Source organism: Globicephala melas, chromosome 10 (assembly GCF_963455315.2).
Source record: "Globicephala melas chromosome 10, mGloMel1.2, whole genome shotgun sequence".
Lineage (NCBI taxonomy): Eukaryota > Metazoa > Chordata > Mammalia > Artiodactyla > Delphinidae > Globicephala > Globicephala melas.
This window is the reverse complement of record NC_083323.1, coordinates 93,167,675-93,189,854: the sequence shown is the minus strand read 5'-3', so window position 1 is coordinate 93,189,854 and position 22,180 is coordinate 93,167,675. Positions and strand designations below refer to the sequence as shown.

Here is a 22,180-nt window from a genome sequence, read left to right as displayed (position 1 = left end):
GGCTAGGCCAGTCACGCTTAAAGGTACTTAAAAGGAGGTGGATGCAGGCTTCACCCCCTTTTACTGCCCCATGCAGCATCTCACCCATGGTGATGGGGTAATAAGCAGAGAGCTGTGTGAGAAGAGCTACTCTTTCCCCTTGAGAAGGACGCCGCAAATCAGCAGTTCCCCTACAATTTACATCCCCACAGTCATGGCCAGAGTTTGGGCCCATAGCATCTCTCATCTGGGCTCCCAGTCAAATTTGTCCGTCGCAAGAAAGACTGCAGACGGCAAGGTGGATGGAGAGCTCCAGAAGAACACCTTTATAAACGTCCACAGAAAGCCCTATTTCCAATATCCAATTCTGTTAACAAAGGGAGGAGAAATTTTAAAATTCCAAGGTACTTAGTTACTAATCTGATTCTGGCCTACATGTGGATATTCAATAAATACTTGTTAAATTAAACTGAGTCAAGGTTTTATTTATTCAACCTACTTAAAGCTTATGTAAACCCCTTGGAGATTTGTGTCAAGCTGTTAAGTTGGAAAACATATGAAAAGTAGTATTTTCAATAGACCAGCTTTCCTCTTAATGAGCTTTATGAGCTTAGGGTAAACCAGGGGGGAGGGGGAGTGGTTCCAGGCGAGGGGACGGGAAGGAGGAGGAAAGGAGCAAAGCCTGTTTCTGTCTCCTCTACATTTGCCTTCGTTGCTCTACTTATTAACCAGTTACTGCCCTCTAGCGTTCCCTGTATAAATTCTCACCTGAATCCCATTTTTGTCTTTAAAAACACTGATGACACCAGGGACCAAACCTCTTGATTTGCAAATAAGCAAATTGAAGTCCAGAGAGATGAGATGTCGAACTGACCCAGGCGGTCTCCTGGATTCCCAGTTACCCCACTGTAACTTGTCCGGCAAACCCCCGTTACTCAAAACATTTCTCGGACACTGTAATAACTAATCAATAAACATTACAGCATGCTAATCACTTAATAATACAGGCAGACCTCGGAGATATTGCGGGTTCGGTTCCAGACCACTGCAGTAAAGTGAATACGACAAGAAAGCGAGTCTCACGAATATTTTTGTTTCCCAGTACATATAAAAGTCATGTTTACTCTGTACTGTAGTATTAAGTGCAATAGCATTGCCTAAACAAAGTATATACCTTCATTTTAAAATATTGCTAAAAAAGGCTAACCATCATCTGCGCCTGCAGCAATTCCTAGTGGTAACATCAAAGACCACTGATTACAGATCCCCGGAACAAAGAGAATAATGAAAAAGTTTGAAATACTGCAAGAATTACCAAAATGTGACACAGAGACATGAAGTGAGAAAATGCTGTAGAAAAATGGCGCCGATAGACCTGCTTGAGGCAGGGCTGCCACAAACCTTCAGTCTGTGAAAAATGCAGTATCTGTGAAGCATGATAAGGTGAAGCACAATAAAATGAGGTGCGCCTGTAATTTTAAGTGCTATCTATTATTCCCATGTTATTCCAAACAAAGCCAAAATTGACTATTGGTCAAGTTTAGATAAGGACTTATAAATAATACTGTTACATTCTAAATTTACTTAAGTTTGGAAAATGCCTATATTACTTTTTTTTTTTTGAAAAAATAGTTAACTAGAGCAGACCCAAAGTAGATGTGGCCATTTATCAGAACTTATCATGATCTCCATGCAGGCTAATATTCTGCTAGAATTCTCCCAAAGGAACCTCTTTTGCTCATTGATGGGATAAGGGGGGTTTGTCATTTTAACTTAGAACACATATTTTCATCGTTTAATCATTTTGCTGGTGGGAATAAATTTAAAGTTATCCAGCTGGACGTGTCACTTGCAAAGAACATTAACTGAGTACCAAGAGATTTATTCAGATAGTTAATTGGAAGGAAATACATCTGGAATAAGTTTTATTGGAATTCATATAAAAAAGGAAAGTAAATCCATTAGAATTAATACCATAAACAGTCGACTTTATCTGGAACCAGAAATATTAATGAATTGGAGCCTAGGAGTCCTAACCCTTTTTCCTTGTAAAAAGCCAGCCGTTTTCCAATTGATGTAGCAATTATTCTTTATTGCTTTAGGTAGAGCTTTGTTTTCAGCTAATATTTTAGAGACATATCCTTCGAATCACCCAGTTTGTTTCTTTCCCCCGCTTCTTTTCGCAGAACAAGCAAAGAGAGTGGCAGGAGGCATCTCTGCCTGTCTTCAAAATACTTGAAAAATCCTGCGAAGGTGAGCAAATCAGCAGAACCTCGCTGCACAGGGGCTATTAGTAACTACATGAATAAAGAGACATCTAGGGACCTCCCTGGCATCCCAGTGGTTAAGGCTGCCCACTTCCACTGTAGGGGGCACGGGTTTGATCCCTGGTCCTGGTCGGGGAACTAAGATCCCACATCCCACAGCCAAAAAAAAAAGATGTCCTCCTTAGATGTCAACATAGATGCCATTGATCAAATAATCAAGCCTCGAGTAACGTTTCCTGTGGAGGGATTCTAAGAGCGTTCTGCCCAAGAGACCCAGGCCTATGGCGAGGAACAGGACCCCAAAGAGCACGGTCCCGACCAGGAGCCACTGTTCAAATGCGAGGCCCGGCTGCCTTTCTGGAGCACCGCTCAGGGAGGGCCCACCAGAGCTGGCCTTCCCATCTTCCTGGGAAGCTGTTGTATTTGTAGTGGGAGAATTCACATTTGACAAAGGAAACGTAGCAGGGTCCCGGGCAGCCTCTGTGTTCCAGGTCAAGCTGGAAACGTCTCTAAAGGGCACCGTGTCTGGTGGGCCTTTCGAGTGTGTCGATGCCCTAAAGATGGAAGTCGGAACCTCAGTTGTGGTCGTGTTAGTGACCGCGGCTACAGGTGGGGCAGAGGTGGCCCCCTGAGGCTGAGGAGTCACAGAAGGTATCTCTGCAGCGTTGGCGGCAGGGAGAGATGCAGGCTTTGGAGTGGCCAGGACAGCGGGCAGAGCGGCAACTGCCACTGTACTGGGGAACACTGTCACATATTCAGGCAGCAGATGAGCTACTGTTTGTTCTGAGGAAGATGGTGACTTCTGAGACTGGTCATTTTCTTTATAAACAGTCCACTGTGGACTTGCCAGGTCAATCTTGAGTAGTTTCTCCGAGTGATCTGAGGATCCAAACTTCTGAGAAAATGAATCTCTCCATAAGACCGTGGGCTCTGAATCACCTGTGGGAGGAGGGGGCGTGGGAGTGATGGTGTGTGAAGACCTGCTGCGGAACAGAGACTCTTCCTGGGCTACCTCCTGGCTTGGCAAATCAGTTCCCGCCAAAGATGGAAAATCTGAAGACGGAAAGAAAATTTAAAAAAGACTTCCATATTTCCATGCGAAGGGAGGTTAACAAGTACAAACGTTATCAGCTTGTTCAATAAGACCTCAAACTGTTGGTTCTTGACATTTCATGGTGCAAAATGGAAAAATACGAATTGCTAAATCAGATCCTGATGACCCTGCCTCTCCCCCAGATGCTGTGGTTTATTTCTAGAGTGTTGGCCCAGAGGAGAAGAGAAATGTGCGGAGGAGCATCGGGCAAATGAAGGAAGAGGTGGGAGGGGAACAGCAGAGATGCTAAGAGGAGCTCAGCATGTGCAGCAAGAGGTTTAGGAAGATACGGACCCTTCAGGGGCCAAGGCCAGGAAAGGCAGCTGGGCTGGGATGATGTGGCAGGAAGAGGACTGGCAGAGAAAATGCTGGTGTGAGGCACAAGCTGTGTCAGCTGGGACTGCAGTGACAACTGGGAAGCAAGCAATCCCTAGGGGAGATATCACGGTGGGGCGGGGTAGTCCACAGGACAATGAGGAGAGGAGACAAAATCCCAGTGGCTTGCCTTCCACAAGGAGGAGGAGGAGGAAGCTGGAGGGTCCCTGAAGCCAAGGCGGCAGCACAAAGCTGATGACGTTTTTCAATGAAAAAAATAGGTTTCATGGACTTCCCTGGTGGTCCAGCAGTTAAGACTGCGTGCTCCCAATGCAGGGGGCCCAGGGAACTAGATCCTGCATGCCGCAACTAAAAGCCTGCATTTTTATATTTTTAATAGTTATTTATTTGGTTGCATCAGGCCTTCGTTGTGGCACGCGGGATCTTCCTTGAGGCATGTGGAATCTTTCGTTGTGGCACACAGGCTTCTTTCTAGCTGCGGCGCATGGGCTCGAGAGTGCATGGGCTCAGTAGCTGTGGCACGCGGGCTCGGTAGTTGTGGCACGTGGGCTCTAGAGCCCCCGCAGCACGTGGGATCTTAGTTCCCTGACCGAGGATCGAACCCGCATCCCCTGCATTGGAAGGTGGATTCTTTTTTATTTATTTATTTTATTGCGGTACGCGGACCTCTCACTGTCGTGGCCTCTCCCGTTGCGGAGCACAGGCTCCGGACGCGCAGGCTCAGCGGCCATGGCTCACGGGCCCAGCTGCTCCGCGGCATGTGGGATCCTCCCGGACCGGGGCATGAACTTGTGTCCCCCGCATCGGCAGGCGGACTCTCAACCACTGAGCCACCAGGGAAGCCCATGGAAGGTGGATTCTTAACCACTGGACCACCAGGGAAGTCCCAATAAATAAATATTAAACAAAAAAACAACCAGCTTTCAGCACTGTACTCAGGGGAGGAAGGCGATCTGAGAGATTTTCTTTTGACCCTTGAAGATTAAAATTTTAGAGCCAACATCTTGGGTTCTGAGGACCATGGACCAGTATTTGAAATCATTATGGCCACGTGGCTAGCATAAAGAGCAGAAAATCACAGAGTCCCAACTCCTGCTGAGGAGGAACCAGCCTCAGATCCTCCTCCTGTGTGAGAAAGTTTAGAGTTTTGCTCTTTGTCACACATGCCGTTTATCACAGCTCGAACTGAAAAGGCTGGTTACAGCAATCCGGGACAGAGAAAGACCACTTGAATTGCTCTGTATCACTCTGCTACTTGGCTAATCATTTCACTTAAATTAGAACGGCAGAAACACAAGGAAGGAAGCAACGGTGATTCTCCCCTCTTCTCTTTTCCGTCTTCTATTTCAACTCCCCTCAATACCAGTTTCTAAACCAGATCTCACTCTCCACTCTGCTAACAAATAGATCCAGAGGCAACTTCAGATTTGTGACATCTTTGACTGTTCTCTAAGCTTCACAGTACTCAGAGGTCCTTTAGAACTGTCACTTAGTAATCCGTCTAGGACAGGGGTCAGCAAAGGATGGCCACTTATCTTCATATGGCTTGCGAGCTAAGAATGGTTTCTACATTCTTAAATGATTGAAAAAAATCAAGAAGGATAATATTTTGTAACACGTGAAAATTATATGAAATTCACATTTCAGTGTCCATAAATAAAGTTTAATTGGCATACAAGCCTGCCCATTTGTTTACATACTGTCTGTGGCCGCTTCTACGACAAGGACAGAAGTGAGGAGGTCCGACAGATTGCATGTGGCCCACTAAGTCTAACAGACTTGCCTGAAAAGCCTAAAATACTTATTATTTGGCCCTCGACAGAAAAAGTTTGTGGATACCTGCTCTAGGACACTCTAAAATAGAATTTGGATGCCTGAAATTCCTCCAACAATGCTGAAGAAAAGAGTTTCTGCTGCAGGTGATATCACATTCACAGGCATAGTGTCACCACGAGATAAACAGCACCTGTATCTGACACAGGTCGTGTCAGATATTTTTAAAAAGAGCAGGACTCATCATATTTCACTTTAAAGTTTAAAAAGAAGGCTAAATAAATGCTCTGTGATATGTGTGAACTCGAAACTTAAAATAAGGCCATTGACAAGAATGACCAAAACAGCTGTTTTCTTTCTCAAGAATACAAGGTCATAAATAAAGCAAAGCTAGGGCTATTCCCATTTCTTGATAAGATTCATCCATTGGCAAAGATCCTACAACCACACAGGGATTCTCCACACCTGCTCCATTCACCTCACCCACTGATGTTTGCCTTTGGGGTGTGGTGTTTTCTCTCAGTCACGTAGCCATGAGCTACAGAAGGAGCTGGGAAATGTGTCCTCAACTGCTTTTTTGACTTTCATTGTCAAGTGACTTCACTAGATAAAAAAAGTTAGGGACTGACTATTAACTTGGCAACCAGCTGAGCAAATAGACTTTCAATTTATTCTATTTCTGAATTCCCCTATTCTAGTCCTTGGAGGAATGACAGACCACCAAGCTCCAAAAACAAACAAACATTAAATAATGCCAAGCGGCAATGGTTTTACAGGATGAAGAGAGCACACTGTCATCTTTCAAACTTTCAGTCTGTAAATATTCGTCAGTTACAGGAACTAGAGTTCATCTGAAAACAAACCACCAAACTTATATCTACTGAATTTCACTCTGACCAGGAGGCAGATATTTATTTTTATGGGGCAATCTCAGTCCATCAACACGGGCAGATTCATAAATAGAATTACAAACACAATTTGTAAACATCTGTAGATACAGACAGCCTGCTGCACACAAGTCCGGGGTTGGTGCCACTTTGCCCCTAGATAGCCACCGGCTCTGGGCTGATGGTGCCCCCTGGTGGCTGACACAGGAATTGTTCGATTCTAATTCCACTTCATTCACCCTTCACGCTTGCCCTTAAAAGGTTTAGGCACAAGCCAAGTTCACTTTTCTCCCACTTCCACTGGAGAAAATGGAATCTTTACCACATACTCCCTCTTTATACATGCATTATAAAATCAGTAACATGACAGAAGTATTATGAAAGTTATAAAACAAATTCAACGATAATTTCTATCATGTCCCAGCAACTATTAACATTTATGCATACCTTAAAATTAAATTTTTTTCATGTAATTTAAAAACTGGGTGTTTTTCACCTGAAATTTAGGTGACATTTTATTTCTACATCTCAAACTTATTTTTTAACATCTGCATTGTATTCCCTCAGGGGGATCCATTATACTTTATACCCAACCATTCCCTAGCATTTGGACATTTAAGCTGTAGAAACTTTTAAACTAATTTCCTTTAAACTAATTCAAAAAGTGCTGTTTTCACTTTTTAAGCTAATTACGTGATAAACAGTTTCACAACAACAGCTTTTTCTTTGGTATAGATTTTTATGGAAGTCGAATGACTAGATTCAATTACCTATAATTTCTTTAATATTCTGCTTTAATTGTGAAATAGCTGATAGACATAGGGAATACACACTGACAGTGGAAGAAAGGACACAATGAAGAAGAGGCAGTGAGAAGGGATCAGAAAGGCAGATGTGATGGTCCAACTTCCACCTGATGGGAGCTCTTGAAGGAGAAAAATAAACATTCCAATTAGTGTCTCGAGCCCTGACCTCACTGGAAACTCAGGCTGCTGGATACCATCCCTGGGTGTCCAACAGGCTCTGCCACGTTCCAGGTGATGAAATAAAAAGAGGACAGGCTTCCCTGGTGGCGCAGTGGTTGAGAGTCCGCCTGCCGATGCAGGGGACAGGGGTTCGTGCCCCGGTCCGGGAAGATCCCACATGCCGCGGAGCGGCTGGGCCCGTGAGCCACGGCCGCTGAGTCTGCGCGTCTGGAGCCTGTGCTCCGCAATGGGAGAGGCCACAACAGTGAGAGGCCCGCGTACTGCAAAAAAAAAAAAAAAAAAAAAAAAAGAGGACAAGCAAGAAGCCATATCCGCACAACACTGTAGGTCCCGGTGTTTTTAGCCAAGATTATATATAGACGTAAAGGAGGCGAACAGTCAGGGGCAACTGCCCTGGCCAGTGTGAAGCCCAGAAGGGGCAGGGAGACAAGATACTTTCCACCCAAGGTAAGATCCTGGCTGCTCTGAGGGGCCTAATTTGTTCTGTGCCGTAGTCTTTCTAAAAAAAGTTATTCTTTTTAACAACTGTGGTAAAATATACTACATACAATGTACCACTTTAACCCGTTTTTAAGAGTATAGTTCCGTGGCATTGAGTTTGTGCAACCCTCACCATCAACCACCTCCAGAATTTTTCATCAGGCAAAAGTGAAACTTTGTACCTTATCTGCCAATCTGTTTAGACTTGAGCTTCTACCACTATGTAGGAAGAATTTACACAAGCAATCTGTGCTTTACGCTGTTTAAGGGAATGTTTGACACATCAGGTTTTCCTGCTTCATGAACGAAACTCAGACACAGCCTCACTCAGGGGACAAAGCAGAGTCCGTGTCCGGATGCCCTGGGCAGCATCCTTCCCCAGAGAACCCTGACTGCACTCTCCCTCCCAACCGCAATTCCACTTCCCCGGCTCAGTAGACGGCACCGCCACCCATCCAGACGCTCGAGCCCAGGACTAGGACTCCGTTTCACTCTTCGCTCTTCCTCATTCCCCACATCCACACCACCAGCAAGCCCTGTCAATGTTATCGCTCAAATGGCTCGTGTGTTTACTTCCCTCCATCTCTTCCACCGTCTCCCTGGTCCCCAAGGCCATGGCCTTTCACTCGGATCTCGTCCCAGCCTCCTACCCAGTTTTCCCACATGCCCTCTTGCTGCTGCGCCATTGTCCATTCCCAATAGAGCGGTCACAGTGAGCTTTGAGAAATCACCTTTAAAACAGCTCGTTATACATGCCTGCTGAAAACCTTCCAATGGCTTTCCATCATGCACCGAAAATAAAAACTCCCTACCCTACAGAGCTTGACGGGATGGCCCCACCTTCCTTCCTTCTTGCATATCACTCCTTCCATGGTTCACTATGAGTCAGCTGCTGAGACTGGAGCGTTTGAACAAACACTCCCAAACCATTCTGCCTTAGGATGTTAGAATAGGCTGTTTCCTCTGCCTGGAAGGTCTTTCTACAATCTTCTCACATCCGGCTCCTCCGTTTTCAGATCTCAGCTTAGGGGTTACATCTTCACAGACGCTTCCCCTGATCGCCTAATCCAGCCGGTCTACTCAGTGACTATCTTTTTTTTTTTTTTTTGGCTCTGCTGTATGGCATGCAGGATCTTAGCTCCCCGAACAGGGATCGAATCTGCATGCCCTGCAATGGAAGCGAGGAGTCTTAACCACTGGACCGCTAGGGAAGTCCCTCTGTGATTATCTATTATGTTGTCTTAGCTCAATTATCTGCATAGCTCTTATGACTATTTTTTAAATGGGAATTTTATGTTTTAATTTTCTCTGCTTTGAAAATATATTCTTATATAAAGGCCATGTTTCATTTTATTATGATCACTGTTATTTTTTTATTTAAATTTTTTTATTGAAGTATAGTTGATTTACAATGCTGTGTTAATTTCTGCTGTACGGCAAAGTGATTCAGTTTATATACATACTTTCTTTTGTTAAGGGTAACCAACCACCTTTTTTTAAAAATAAATTTATTTAATTAATTTATTTATTTTTGGCTATGTTGGGTCTTTGTTGCTGCCCGCGGGCTTTCTCTAATTGCGGCGAGGGGGGGCTACTCTTCACTGTGGTGCGCAGGCTTCTCATTGGGGTGGCTTCTTGCTGCGGAGCACGGGCTCTAGGCGCACAGGCTTCAGTAGCTGTGGCACGTGGGCTCCAGTAGTTGTGGCTCACGGGATCTAGAGCGCAGACTCAGTAGTTGCGGCACACGGGCTTAGTTGCTCCGCGGCATGTGGGATCTTCCCGGACCAGGGCTCGTATCTGTGTCCCCTGCATTGGCAGGCAGATTCTTAACCACTGTGCCACCAGGAAGCCCTTTCATAGGATACTGAATTTAGTTCCCTGTGCTATACACTAGGACCTTGTTGTTTATCCATTCTATATATAAAAGCTTACATCTGCTAACCCCAGCTTCCCACATTCCATTCCTCCTCAACCCCCTACCCCTGGGCAACCACAAGTCTGTTCTCTATGTCTGTTCTCTATGTCCATGGTGACTATTTTTCTTGATTATTTATTTATTAAGGTTATTGTCTCTCTCTCCTAAAATATTAGTTCCATAAATGAGAACCTTGTTTTTCATGTTTAGTGTCGTATCTTTCTATCCTTAAGGCGTAAAAAGTGCTTGGCACATAGAAGATGCTAAATAAAATTTGTTTCTTATTGAATAAATGCAGGGAATATTATTAATACCTAAGGGTGTAAGGACAAAAACTTTATAAAACTGAAATTAAAGTAAACTTCATACTTGAAAGCATTTCATCCTGAAAAATTAACAAGCCAAAATCTCACCAAGGCATATCCAAATAATTATATTATTTTTACTTGTTTATTTTCTGTATTCTGAGCAAATATGTCATTTCCAAATGTGGAGACTCTGTTTCCAATGCCTTGCACAGAATTTGGCATGTAGCTTTTTCTCAAAAACTTCTTTTTTTTTGCGGTACACGGGCCTCTCACCATTGTGGCCTCTCCCGTTGCGGAGCACAGGCTCCAGATGCGCAGGCTCAGCGGCCATGGCTCACGGGCCCAGCCGCTCTGCAGCATGTGGGATCTTCCCGGACCGGGGCACGAACCCCTGTCCCCTGCATCGGCAGGCGGACTCCCAACCACTGCACCACCAGGGAAGCCCCTCAAAAACTTCTTAAATGAGCTTCCTTCCAGGTCTGGATAATAAAATCCAGTGAGTTTGATTTCAGAGAATGTGATTACAAAATAATTGGAACCTAATGTACCGGAATTTTATATACTGTATTTACATCGTCTTAACCCTTTCAAAATAGTCACCCCTGGAGACCTGGAGACTTATTCCAGTGTTGCTAACACGGTTCTAAAGACATGTTTCAAAATGTTTACATGAAAGATCTGTGTGCCTTTTACCTTAAGAAGGTAAAAACAAAAACAAAACAAAATACTATCATTCATAGGTATTAAATACTTTAACTGGAAAAAAGAAAGATGTTTGGTTGAATCAACTGAATTTTAAATCATGAGATTTTTTCTGATGTGCCTGTGTATTTGTGATCCCTTTTGGCAGTTCTTCTTAAACTCTTGCAGAAAACCTTTCTACATGAATCATATCCTTAAATCATTCCAATCACAGAAGACAAAGAACAATGTTTTTATTACCTCTGATTATCCTGTAACTCATAAGTCCCTTTGCTGGTTTCAGGGGACAGGCTTCCTCACTGGGACAGAAGAACAGGTAGCAGTTGGGTAGTTTAGCTGTTTTTCGAGTGTCGAAGATCATCAAGTTACATGCTTTGTCCCCTGCAATGAAAGGTTTCATAAGCATTATTCTGAAATAGGATCTTCCAGAGAATACGGCAAGCAGGAACACATTTATTCTAGTGGCCAACACAAAAACCTTTGTTCATTGCCTGCTGGCCGCTGAGTCATTTCCTTTTCCTTAGTTTAGGCACTGCAAGCAATTTTTAAAGACCCTGGGTTTAAAAATCAGAATGAAGGTAATTTTGGCGAAACGTTTTTAATAGTACATGTCATTCTTTAGAGAGAAGCCTTCCGTTTGCTAAAATATTTATCAAAACATACATAGAAATACTGAGTCGACAACTCACTACTGAGTCCGACCTTAGGAAATGGATCTAACCCTAATGACTGGAGGTACGTCTCGCATCCTGAAGGCATCTTAGATGCCTACGAAGCCATCAGTCTGGTTTTCTTGGTGTGGGGCGAGGGGAGGGTGGTGGGCAGGGAGGGTCAGTAAATTCAGCCTTATACATACCATGCCTCCTTCCACAATGGAGCTGCACAGCATACGGAATGCAAAGTCTATTTTTTACTTGTATCAGTACCATTCTTCTTTGGGTTCTTCAAATTTCTGCTCTTATCATTTTTGTTTGTCTCCCAATCAGGCAGCGGTCAGGGATCACCCTTGACTCTCCCAGTGGGAAATAAGACTGAGTTCGTTTCTGCAGGGGTTTTATCCTATCATGTCTCCATTAGCCAGGTAACAAGAAAGGTACTCTGGTTACTTTGGCTTTTCCTATCACCCACGATGTGATAATTCTACAAACCATTTTGGGGGGCACTTAGGTAAAGGGGAGGGTCCATAGGGTCCAAGTTGTACACAAAATTTTGTGTCCTTTGTATTTGTGGGTATTTTTCTAGAGTCTGTGGCTGTAGGCAAATTATCAAAGTGCTTTTTTGGAACCCTAAACAGTCAAAAACCAACACTCAGTAAAAGAGGGAAAAGCCTGAGATCCGTTAACTGAGACCCACAAGTATCTCTGCTTACAGTAAAGCAGTAACAGTACTTTTGCTTGTAGAATAAAGCCGCAAACCCTCATTTCTTACTAAACACCTATCACGGAACTGAAGAGAAATGCAACGTTTCCTATGTTGCCAGGATATGCCCACATGGCACTCAGTCCTATTTGCAGGTGATGTTTCTATTCCACATATATGTTGATCTCAACATTTAAAGAAAAACTAGAAATTTAAATGAGATCTCTATGACTTCCATAAATTACTTCTCTATGAAGAGTGTCCAAAAGCACACAGCTCAATTTGAGAAGATCATTGAAGTATTTGTTTCCTCATGACAGCAAACACCTGGTGTCATTTCTACCCAAAGTCTCTAGTTCTCTGATTCTCTAACACCAACAGGGTGTCTTACAATTCAATTCGATTCTAATACTAACCGCCTGGAGTAAGTGTCAGACCCCACCGGTCTAGGGCTCAGTCCCAACAGACTGTCCCCACTCAGAGGCCAGCCACAGTATCAGGTCCCCAGGTCATTCACACATACGGCAAACTTGGCTATCACCCCCCCACCCCAGGTTCCATAACTTGCTAGAACGACTCGCAGAACTCAGGAAAATGCAATACTTACCGCTATAGTTTATTACAAAGGATACAAATGAACAGCCCGATGAAGAGGTACATAGGGCGAGGTCTGGAAGGGTCCCAAGTGCAAGAGCCTCCGTCCCTGTGGAGTTGGGGTGCCTCCTGGCACGTGAATGTGTTTACCAACTTGGAAGCTCCCTGAACCCATTGTTTAGGGGCTTTCATGGCAGTTTTATTACGTAGACATAATTGATTAAGTCATTGGCCACTGGCGACTGAATTCAATCTCCACCCCCTTTACCCCTACCTGGAGGTGGGTGGAGGAGACTGAAAGTTCCAAGCTTCTAAGCAAAGCTTGGTCTTTCTGGCAACTAGCAGCCATCCTGGCGCGATTCAGGGTCCCACCAAGAGTCACCTCGTGAGCATAAGCTCAGGTATGATTGAATGGGGCTCATTATGAATAACAGAAGAAGCTCCTATGCTCAGAAAATTCCCAGGGTTTTAGGACCTCTGTGCCAGGGAATGTGTATTTATCTTATTACGCCACAATCGTTATAGAATGAAATGGAAATAAAGATCTAAGAGAAAACATGTGATTTAGTCAGCTGATAAATCAAGTAAGGATCACGAGTCCAGTGTTCACTAGTTCTTCTAGGGTCCTTGATGACAAGGTCTTTTCCATCTTATTCACTGTTTTATCTCCAGCACGTACCAAGGCATTAGGTGCTCAATAAACTTACGTGGGTTTTTTTGTTTGTTTATTAGATATATACTTCTGTTTTCAGGTCATAGGTTTGGAGCCTGAAATATGCAAGGGCATGGTTCAAACCTGCGGGGCTCAGTTTCCTTCTGTGTCATAGAATGGGTCATTCTAAACCCCTTCCCATGCCTCTTAGATTCCTAGAAGCTGCAATTAGTGGCCAGTGGCTTCCTGACTCACCTGTGCCACCAGCTCCAGGGAAGGGAGATAAAACAGAAATTTTGTGCTTCTACTTAAAACTCAAATGCTGATTCTCCTATGGGATGACTTTAGAATTTTATTTTTTGTCTCAACTCCCTTTCTGTTTAAACGTTCTTTCTAATATCACACTGTATTCCAATATTCCATGATGATGAAAGCCAAGCATTTAAATAGGACTTCTGTTTTCAATATCCCAGATGCCTGTTAGAACACACCACCAGTGGTTTTCAACCCTTTTTCTACCCACATATCTGAGTGATATATATACACTCATCAGTAACTTTGGCTCAGCTTAGGGGAGGGGAGAGCACACCATGGAACATTCCCTAGTAATGTTGCCACCCACTTTTCTACCCCATTGAGAATCACCAGTACAAACCATTCAGTCTCATCAACCAGCTACTTACATCACAAAACACATGGAATAAGAGTTGCCAGGGCATTACTACTTACCTGATATGTTTTTTGTTGAGCAGCAAGAATTAATGCAGTCTTCTTGAGTTAATGTGTGTATGGGCTCATTGCCTCTGATTCCCTTGGAAAGGGATGACTGGATGTCAATGACCATATCTTCTAGACTCTTGATGGGACAGTTCTGACTGGTGGACAGCCTTAGCATCAGGAAACAAATTATTACACGAGTGTGAGTCAAGCTCCATCCCTCCCGGAAGAACATTTTAAATTTCAGGTTAGTCTTGGTCTCCAAAGGTCGGATAACTCTCCCTCTGCCCTGAGTTTGCTTCAAGAAGATTGGACAGATGACGGAATTTCTCTCTAGCACAAAAATAGACAATCATCAATGAGTTTTGTTTCTTTGAACAAACCTAGAGAAGATACATTTCATTTCCTTCAAGTCAATATAAACAACTCACAATTCATAGAAGGACAGGAATAAACAAGTATTTTTTATCTGTTTCACTTTGAATAGATTTGAGACAACCTTTCATTAAAAACTTGGCAGAAAGCTAGGAAGCACACACACATACACTCTCCCATCAATGCTTAAAATCTGACAAGTATCTATGAAAGAAGAGGTCGTCTGCTTTTCAGTTTTAGAATCTTTCCTCTTCTTGCCTCTCCTAAGCAGGAGAGGAAAGGACACAAAATCTGTGGTCATTGGTCATTGATGAAGCAGTGATCATCGCTTTGGACGTATTTTCTTTCTCAGTAATAACAATTAGCATTTTTAAATGACCTACTGAGTGGTAGGCAATGCGCTAAGAAAATTACATACATTGTCCTTCTAGGAATGAGCCCATCAACAGGGGGAATATTCTGGCTCAGTTGAAGGAAACTGTAGGGGCAAGTGTTCTTTCTGACATCCCTAAAAACACAAAAGTCATAATACATATAATGCCAACTCCATTGGTGAGCTGGTTCTTCCAGAAAAAAAATGTGAAACTGGCAAGGCTATACCAGAAAATATCCTCATTTCCAGAATACAAATTGTTCACTAAATGATAGCCTAGCTCAGAATTACCGCTTCTTTAATTTTTTTTTTGGTTATGAACCCTTTGGTACTCTGGTGATGCTTAGGCTCTCTTCTGACATGTTTTAAAATATATAAAAGACATGTTGTTAAATGTATAAAATGAAATATATAGGATTACAAAGGAATATAGTTATATTGAAATATAATTACTGAAAAGTTTTTTAAATGTGCCTGTAAGACTCTGATGAAAGATATCAAAGAAGATCTAAATAAATGGAGAGATATTCCGTGTTCCTCAATAGGACTACTCAATATTGCTAAGATGTCAGTTCTTCCCAACTTGATCTACAGATTCAATGCAATTCCGATCAAGATCTCAGCAAGTTATTTTATAGACCTCAACAAACCAATTTTTTTTTTTTTTTTTTTTTTTTTTTGCGGTACGCGGGCCTCTCACTGCTGTGGCCTCTCCCGCCGCGGAGCACAGGCTCTGGACGCGCAGGCTCAGCAGCCACGGCTCACGGGCGCAGCCGCCCCGCGGCACGTGGGATCCTCCCGGACCGGGGCACGAACCCGCGCCCCCTGTATCGGCAGGCAGACTCTCAACCACTGCACCACCAGGGAAGCCCTCAACAAAACAATTTTAAAGTTTACATGGAAATACAAAAAGGCCCCGAAGAGTCAACACAATACTGAAGAAGAACAAAGGTGGAGGACTGACACTACCTGACTTCAATACTTACCAAAAATCACTGCTAATCAAGACAATAGTACTGACAAAAGAACAGACAAATAGATCAATGGAACAGAATAAGGAGCCCAGAAATAGACCCACACAAATACAGCCAACTTATCTTTGACAAAGGAGCAATGGCAATTCAATGGAGAAAGGATATTCTTCTCAAAAATGGTGCTGGACAACTGGACGACCATATGCCAAAAAAATCTAGACACTGACCTTACATCTTTCACAAAAATTAAGTCATAATGGATCATAGACCTAAATGTAAAATGCACAACTATAAAACTCCTATGTAACATAGAATAAAGTCTCTGTGACCTTAGGTGAGTTTCTAGATAACAACACCAAAAGCACAATCCATGAAAGAAAAAATTGATAGGTTGGATTCCATTAAAATTAAAAACTTCTGCTCTGTGCAAGACACTGTTAAGAGAATGAAAAACCAAGCCACAGACTGGGAGAAGGTATTTGCAAAACACATATCTGATAAATAACTGGGAGCTAAAATATACAAAGAACTCTTAAAACTTACCAAAAAGAAAACAAACAATGCAATTTAAAGTGAGCAAAAGACCTGAACAGACACCTCACCAAAGAAGCATATGAAAAGAAGCATATGAAAAAAGCATATGAAAAGACCTGAACAGACACCTCACCAAAGAAGCATACGACATATGAAAATTGTCATTAGGAAATTGCAAATTAAAACAACAATGAGATGCCACTACACACCTATCAGAATGGCTGAAATCCAAAACACTGACAATACTAAATCCTGACAAAAACCTGCATACAAATATTTATAGCACTTTATTCATAATTGCCAAAAAACTGGAAGCAACTAAGATGTCCCTCAATAGGTGAAGGGATAAACAAACTGATATATCCACACAATAGAATATTTTTCAGCAGTAAAAAGAAATGAGCTATCAAGCCACAGAAAGAGTAACCTTAATTGCATATCGCTAAGTGAAAGAAGCCGGTGTGAAAGGTATGATTCCAACTCTAGGACATTCTGGAAAAGGCAAACCCACATCGACAGTAAAACGTCAGAGGTTGTCTGGAGGAAAGGGAAGGGCTGAATAGGTGGAGCACAGGGGATTTTTAGGACAGTGAAGCTATTCTATATGATGCTGTAATGATGTATATGCCATTACATTTGTCAAAACCTATAGAGCTGTAGACATAAGAGTGCATCCTAATATAAATAGGTAGACTTTGGTCAGTAAAAAAAAAAAAAATCAAAACAGTTTTTTAGAAAAACAGTATATGGTAATACAGCACAAGTCTATACCTTCCTTGCTAACTGTTATGTCCAACTTTCTAAAACAGTAAAATGAAAATAACATTTATGGTTCTCTATGCTAAGCACTTTACATATATTATGTCATTTAATCCTTACAAGAATCCTATAAGCTAGATCCCATTACCTCCATTTTCAGTTAAAATAAGAACAACCGTGTGATAAATAACAGATGGTAGGTCTAATCATTGCCATAATTTTGAAGTAGTGTTGAATGTAATGATTTTGATATATATACAGTAAGTAACATGACATGGAAATATCTATGATTTCTACCGGTGGCAAAGCAGAGCTACCCTACCACTAATACTGCTGCGGCTTTTGCCTACATGCCTCTTAAAGGAAATACTGCACTACATTTAGAGGTTAGTAAAATAAACTTTTCCACTCAAGTTCACAGACTTTCTGAATACTGTCCATGGACTCCCCAGGTTAAGAGTCCTGGCACAAGTTACTTTTTATGCTGCCACACTTTACAAGTCACTGGAGAAAACAAATCAGGAACAAAAAAAGAAAAACCAGGCCAACACTTCACTTTGAATGGATTCTAAGAATCTCTCCTCAACCTGCTGCAAAGAAACCTGAACTGTGCCAGGGGATGTAGGGGAGGAGCTGTGCTTTCAGTACCAGCATCTTTATTGCTCCTGGATCACAAGCAATACTAAAGAGCTTATCTCATTAATGATACCAAACAATTATTAGGTAAATTAGTTCTTCTAATACATTATTATTTAGGCCTTAAAGGTCCAAAGATGAATAGATTTTTAAAACGTGGCAAATACATAAAATGGAATATTATTCAGCTACAAAAAGGAATGAAATTCTCATACACGCTACAATCTTGAAATCATTATGCTAAGTGAAATAAACTGGATACAAGAGAACAAATATCGTATGATTGCACTTATATCAAGTATCTACAATAGGCAAATTCACAGAGACAAAAAGTAGAATTGAAGTTACTAGAGGTTGGTGGAGGAGGGAATGGGGAGTTACTGTTTAATGGGTACAGAGTTTTCCTATCTGGGATGCCAAAAATGTCCTGAAAATGGACAGTAGGGATGGTTACCCAATAATGTGAACGCACTTAATGACACTAAATTGTACACTTAAAATGATCAAAATAATACATTTTGTTACAGTATGTCTATTTTACCACAATAAAGAGATCAAAACAAGCTTACAATTAAAAAAAGAAGGTTCAAAGTGAAGTTGAATCCTGTTAAAATAGAGTGGGAAAAGGATACAGGTGGGAAGGAGACGATGCACCTGTGCTTTCATGCCTGCTGACTAGTTACCGGATCGTACCGGCAATCAATCAAATATTGGAAATCATTTTTCTCACAGCATAATCTAACTTAATTTATCGAGGTGTTTATAACTGTGTATAAACACACTCTACAGAGTATTAGACAATTAGCGGGTTCGATAAATACAGGATACAAATCATACCAAAAAAAATGGGAAATCTGCCCTTTGAGGAAAGGTACGTGGCTCACTAAACCATTCTTCTAACCCTGCTGCTGGCTTGCCTAAAGACCCTCTCCGGGATACGGGGGCCACCAGCATCCGGCTCAGCCAGTTCTCCGAGCTCCCGGAGGGGCGGAGGACGCTCGCCCCGGGAAAGGGCGGCGGGCGTCGCTGCCCCCGCAGGTGGCGATACTGCCCGCAGGGGCTGGAGGGGAGGATGGAGAGCCTTTACCTGGAGACCGGAGGACCGGGCCCTGCTGCCCTCCCGGTGCAGGGCAGCCCAGCGCGCTCGCGGAAGCAGCGGCGGATCCGCGAGGGGCTCGGTGAGGACGCCCAGCAGGCTCCGCAGCTCCCGCCCAGCCCCGGGTTTGCGATTCACGAGTTCCTGCTTCCGTTGCGGCGGCCGAAAGTTTGCCAGAGGTGGAAGGGCACGTTCCCGCCCTGCAACGCGGAGCTGCTTCCCGGCAACCTGGAGCAGGCCCCCTGGGCACCGGGGAGAGCCGGGAGCCCCTCCTCGGGTCCCCAGGCTCCCCACTCACCCACCCCCGGCCCGCATAGCCGCTGTGCGCGCTGCCAGGGCGGGGGCGCCACCCTCGTGGGTGCCTGAGGGTCTGCAGCTGCGCCTTCTCGCTTCCTGGAGACCAGAGAACAGGCAAATACCCACGATGAAAGTCAAACAGTACACAAATGTACACTGTACAGGCATACCTCCGTTTGCACTTAGCAGAGACTGCTTTTCTGTGTGTTTTTTCCAACAAATTTAAGGTTTGTGGCAATCCTGCCTGGAGCAAGTCTATTGGTACTGATTTCGAAGAGGCAGCAGTGAGTGGTGGCATGAAGGGAGATCTTAATTCCCTGCCCAGGAATTGAACCTGGGCAGCCTGGATGAAAACCAGGAATCCCAGCCACCACACTCCCTGGCTCTTGCCCCAGTGAAAAATGCATTTCTCATGGAGACAAAAACTGTAAAAACAGGTACAAAGCTTATTATTGGGGACACAGCACAACAAGTGGGAGAGCAGACAGAAACATTTGTTTAGTTGAGGTAGAAGCAAGGCAGAGATGCACACCCGGAGAGAAAGGATGGAGGCGCCCTCCCTAGTGCGGAGGAGCACGAGAAAGAGGCTGTTAGGTCATTTATACAGGGCAGTTCTTCCAGGTCTTTGTTTACCTTTGGCCAATTATCTGGTTTCTTTTTCCGCCTGCCCTGCCCTAAGACCCTCCCCAACACGCATGCGCAACTTTTTCCAAGCTAGATTACAGCCCAGAGGCCTGTGGGACGGCCTTAGCATCACATATTATGGGGTGGCGCCCCCTCCTTTTTGACCCCCAAGGAGCCTTTCTGTGCATGTGCAATGTTTCCCTTGCCCCAAGGATGGGAGATGTATGACCTCTTGATCTTTTTTTTTTTTTTTTGCTGTATTTGGGCCTCTCACTGTTGTGGCCTCTCCCGTTGCGCAGCACAAGCTCCGGAAGCGCAGGCTCAGCGGCCATGGCTCACGGGCCCAGCCGCTCCGCGGCACGTGGGATCTTCCCGGACCAGGGCACGAACCCGTGTCCCCTGCATCGGCAGGCGGACTCTCAACCACTGCACCACCAGGGAAGCCCCGACCTCTTGATCTTTTAACAGGGTTTAGTCCCACTCTGTCACTGCCATAAAAATGTCCAATGTCTGGTTATTTACTCTGTTTCTGTTGCTGGTTTTTACATCGAGGTGCAGATCTCGAGATACAGACAGGAGTCCGGTTCATAAATATGTAGTCCGGGAGCCCATTTCTCTCTTGCTTCAGGAAATGTAAACAGGGGGTTGGTAATGAATGTCCAGCCTGGAGCCCATCTCCTTCTCACCCCAGGAAGTGTGAACGGGATGCCAGATGTAAATGTCTAGCCTAGAGCCCATCTATCTCCTACCTCGGTGCCATGTCTCCAACAGCATTTGCTCGTTTTTTCATTATTATTATATTTATTATGATGGTGATTTGTGATCAATGATCTTTGATGTTATTACTATGACTTGCTAAAGGTTAGGATGATAGCTAGCATTTTTTAGCAATATTTTAACATTAAGGTATGTACTTTGTTTTTTAGACATAATGCTATTGCACACTTAATAGACTACAGAACAGTGTAAGCATAACTTTTATATGCACTGGAAAACCAAAACATTTGTGTGACTTTATTGCAATATTTGCTTTATCTGGAACTGAACCCTGCTATCTCCCAGATATGCCTGTACAATGAAAACCCTGCCTCTCACCCCTGTGTCCCAATCTAGTTCTCCTCCCCAGAGGCAACCACTGATCACAGTTTCTTCACGTTCAAGAGTTTATAGTGCCTGGGCTTCCCTGGTGGCGCAGATGGTTAAGAATCCACCTGCCAATGCAGGGGACACGGGTTCGAGCCCTGGTCCGGGAAGATCCCACATGCCTCGGAGCAACTAAGCCCGTGAGCCACAACTACTGAGCCTGTGCTCTAGAGCCCACAAGCCACAGCTACTGAAGCCTGCGCACCTAGAACCTGTGCTCCACAACAAGAGAAGCCACCGCCACGAGCAGCCAGCGCACAGCAACAAAGAGTAGCCCCCGCTTGCCGCAACTAGAGAAAGCCCGCGTGCAGCAACAAAGTCCCAACACAGCCGAAAATAAATAAATAAAATTAAAAAAAAAAAGTTTACAGTGCCTTCTATCAGGGGCATAGTTAAGAGAATCCTATTTCAATCGTCCAAGGCATGGCGGGTCCTTAAATAGGTTGGCAATTCTTGAGTTAAATGTGCAAATTAAGACTCCAGGAAGGCATTGGGATTCTGCATGATTTATTTTTAATAGGTATGGGTAATAATGATGAAAACAATGGTGTCTATTATTAAAATTTTATCCCTGATATTTAGCATAGTACCTGGTATGTAATAGGTATATAGTAAATATTTAACAAAAATATATTTGTTGATGGCGTGGGTTTTACAAGTTTGTTTCTAAATTAGTGCTTGCTCCCCCCAGCCTCATATACAGGTGAACAAGTGCAATGTTACTAAGCCACTGACACAGCTTGCCAAGTGTTCTAACCTTTCACCGTATCTCTACCTTGGCCAGTGAGAAAGAGCTTTCAAAACTAAGGCACCATGCAGCTGTAGATTATTATTCTAGGCCTGAGAACCAACAGCTGTGGTTTTAGCCAGTAGCTACTGGAGGCATATGTTGCCAGAGATGCCTGTGAACAATGGTCCATTGTGTGAAACTAACTCTACTAGTTGTGTCCAGAGGATGACCTGCTCTTGAATTACAATAATGTTGTGAATATTTGTTTTGAAGAGCGACCAAAGTAAACTCCAGTGTGAATTCCCATTGGAGTAATTTTCCTGATGCAACCAGAGACTGAGGTGCTCAGTACATTTTATCTGTAGATGACATACACGAAGGTCCAGGGTATAGAGAGGTCACAATCTTTGAATCTCCTTTCATAGGTGGTCCATGCTAGGAGCTAAGTAGACCTCTCCCCACTTAGGAACTTCAGATTCAAGGTTTTGGTTTTTTACGTTGGTTTTTATTTTTTGGTGTTTTTTTGTTTGTCTGTTTGTTTTTTACATTTCACTGAAAACTTTTTATTGGACTTTTGGATTGAAACGGGAA

The 22,180-nt window shown here is 43.4% G+C and overlaps 1 protein-coding gene across 1 annotated transcript; it reads right to left on the bottom strand.

Moving 5' to 3' along the window:
• Positions 1-1,643: 1,643 nt before the first annotated feature.
• Positions 1,644-19,121, bottom strand: MANSC1 (MANSC domain containing 1). Its single transcript, XM_030841269.3, has 4 exons — positions 18,787-19,121; positions 14,061-14,381; positions 10,967-11,107; positions 1,644-3,299 (listed from the first exon to the last, which is right to left on the bottom strand). The coding sequence occupies exons 2-4, from the start codon at positions 14,281-14,283 to the stop codon at positions 2,428-2,430; spliced, it is 1,236 nt and encodes a 411-aa protein (XP_030697129.2). The 5' UTR covers positions 14,284-14,381; positions 18,787-19,121; the 3' UTR covers positions 1,644-2,427.
• Positions 19,122-22,180: the final 3,059 nt, after the last annotated feature.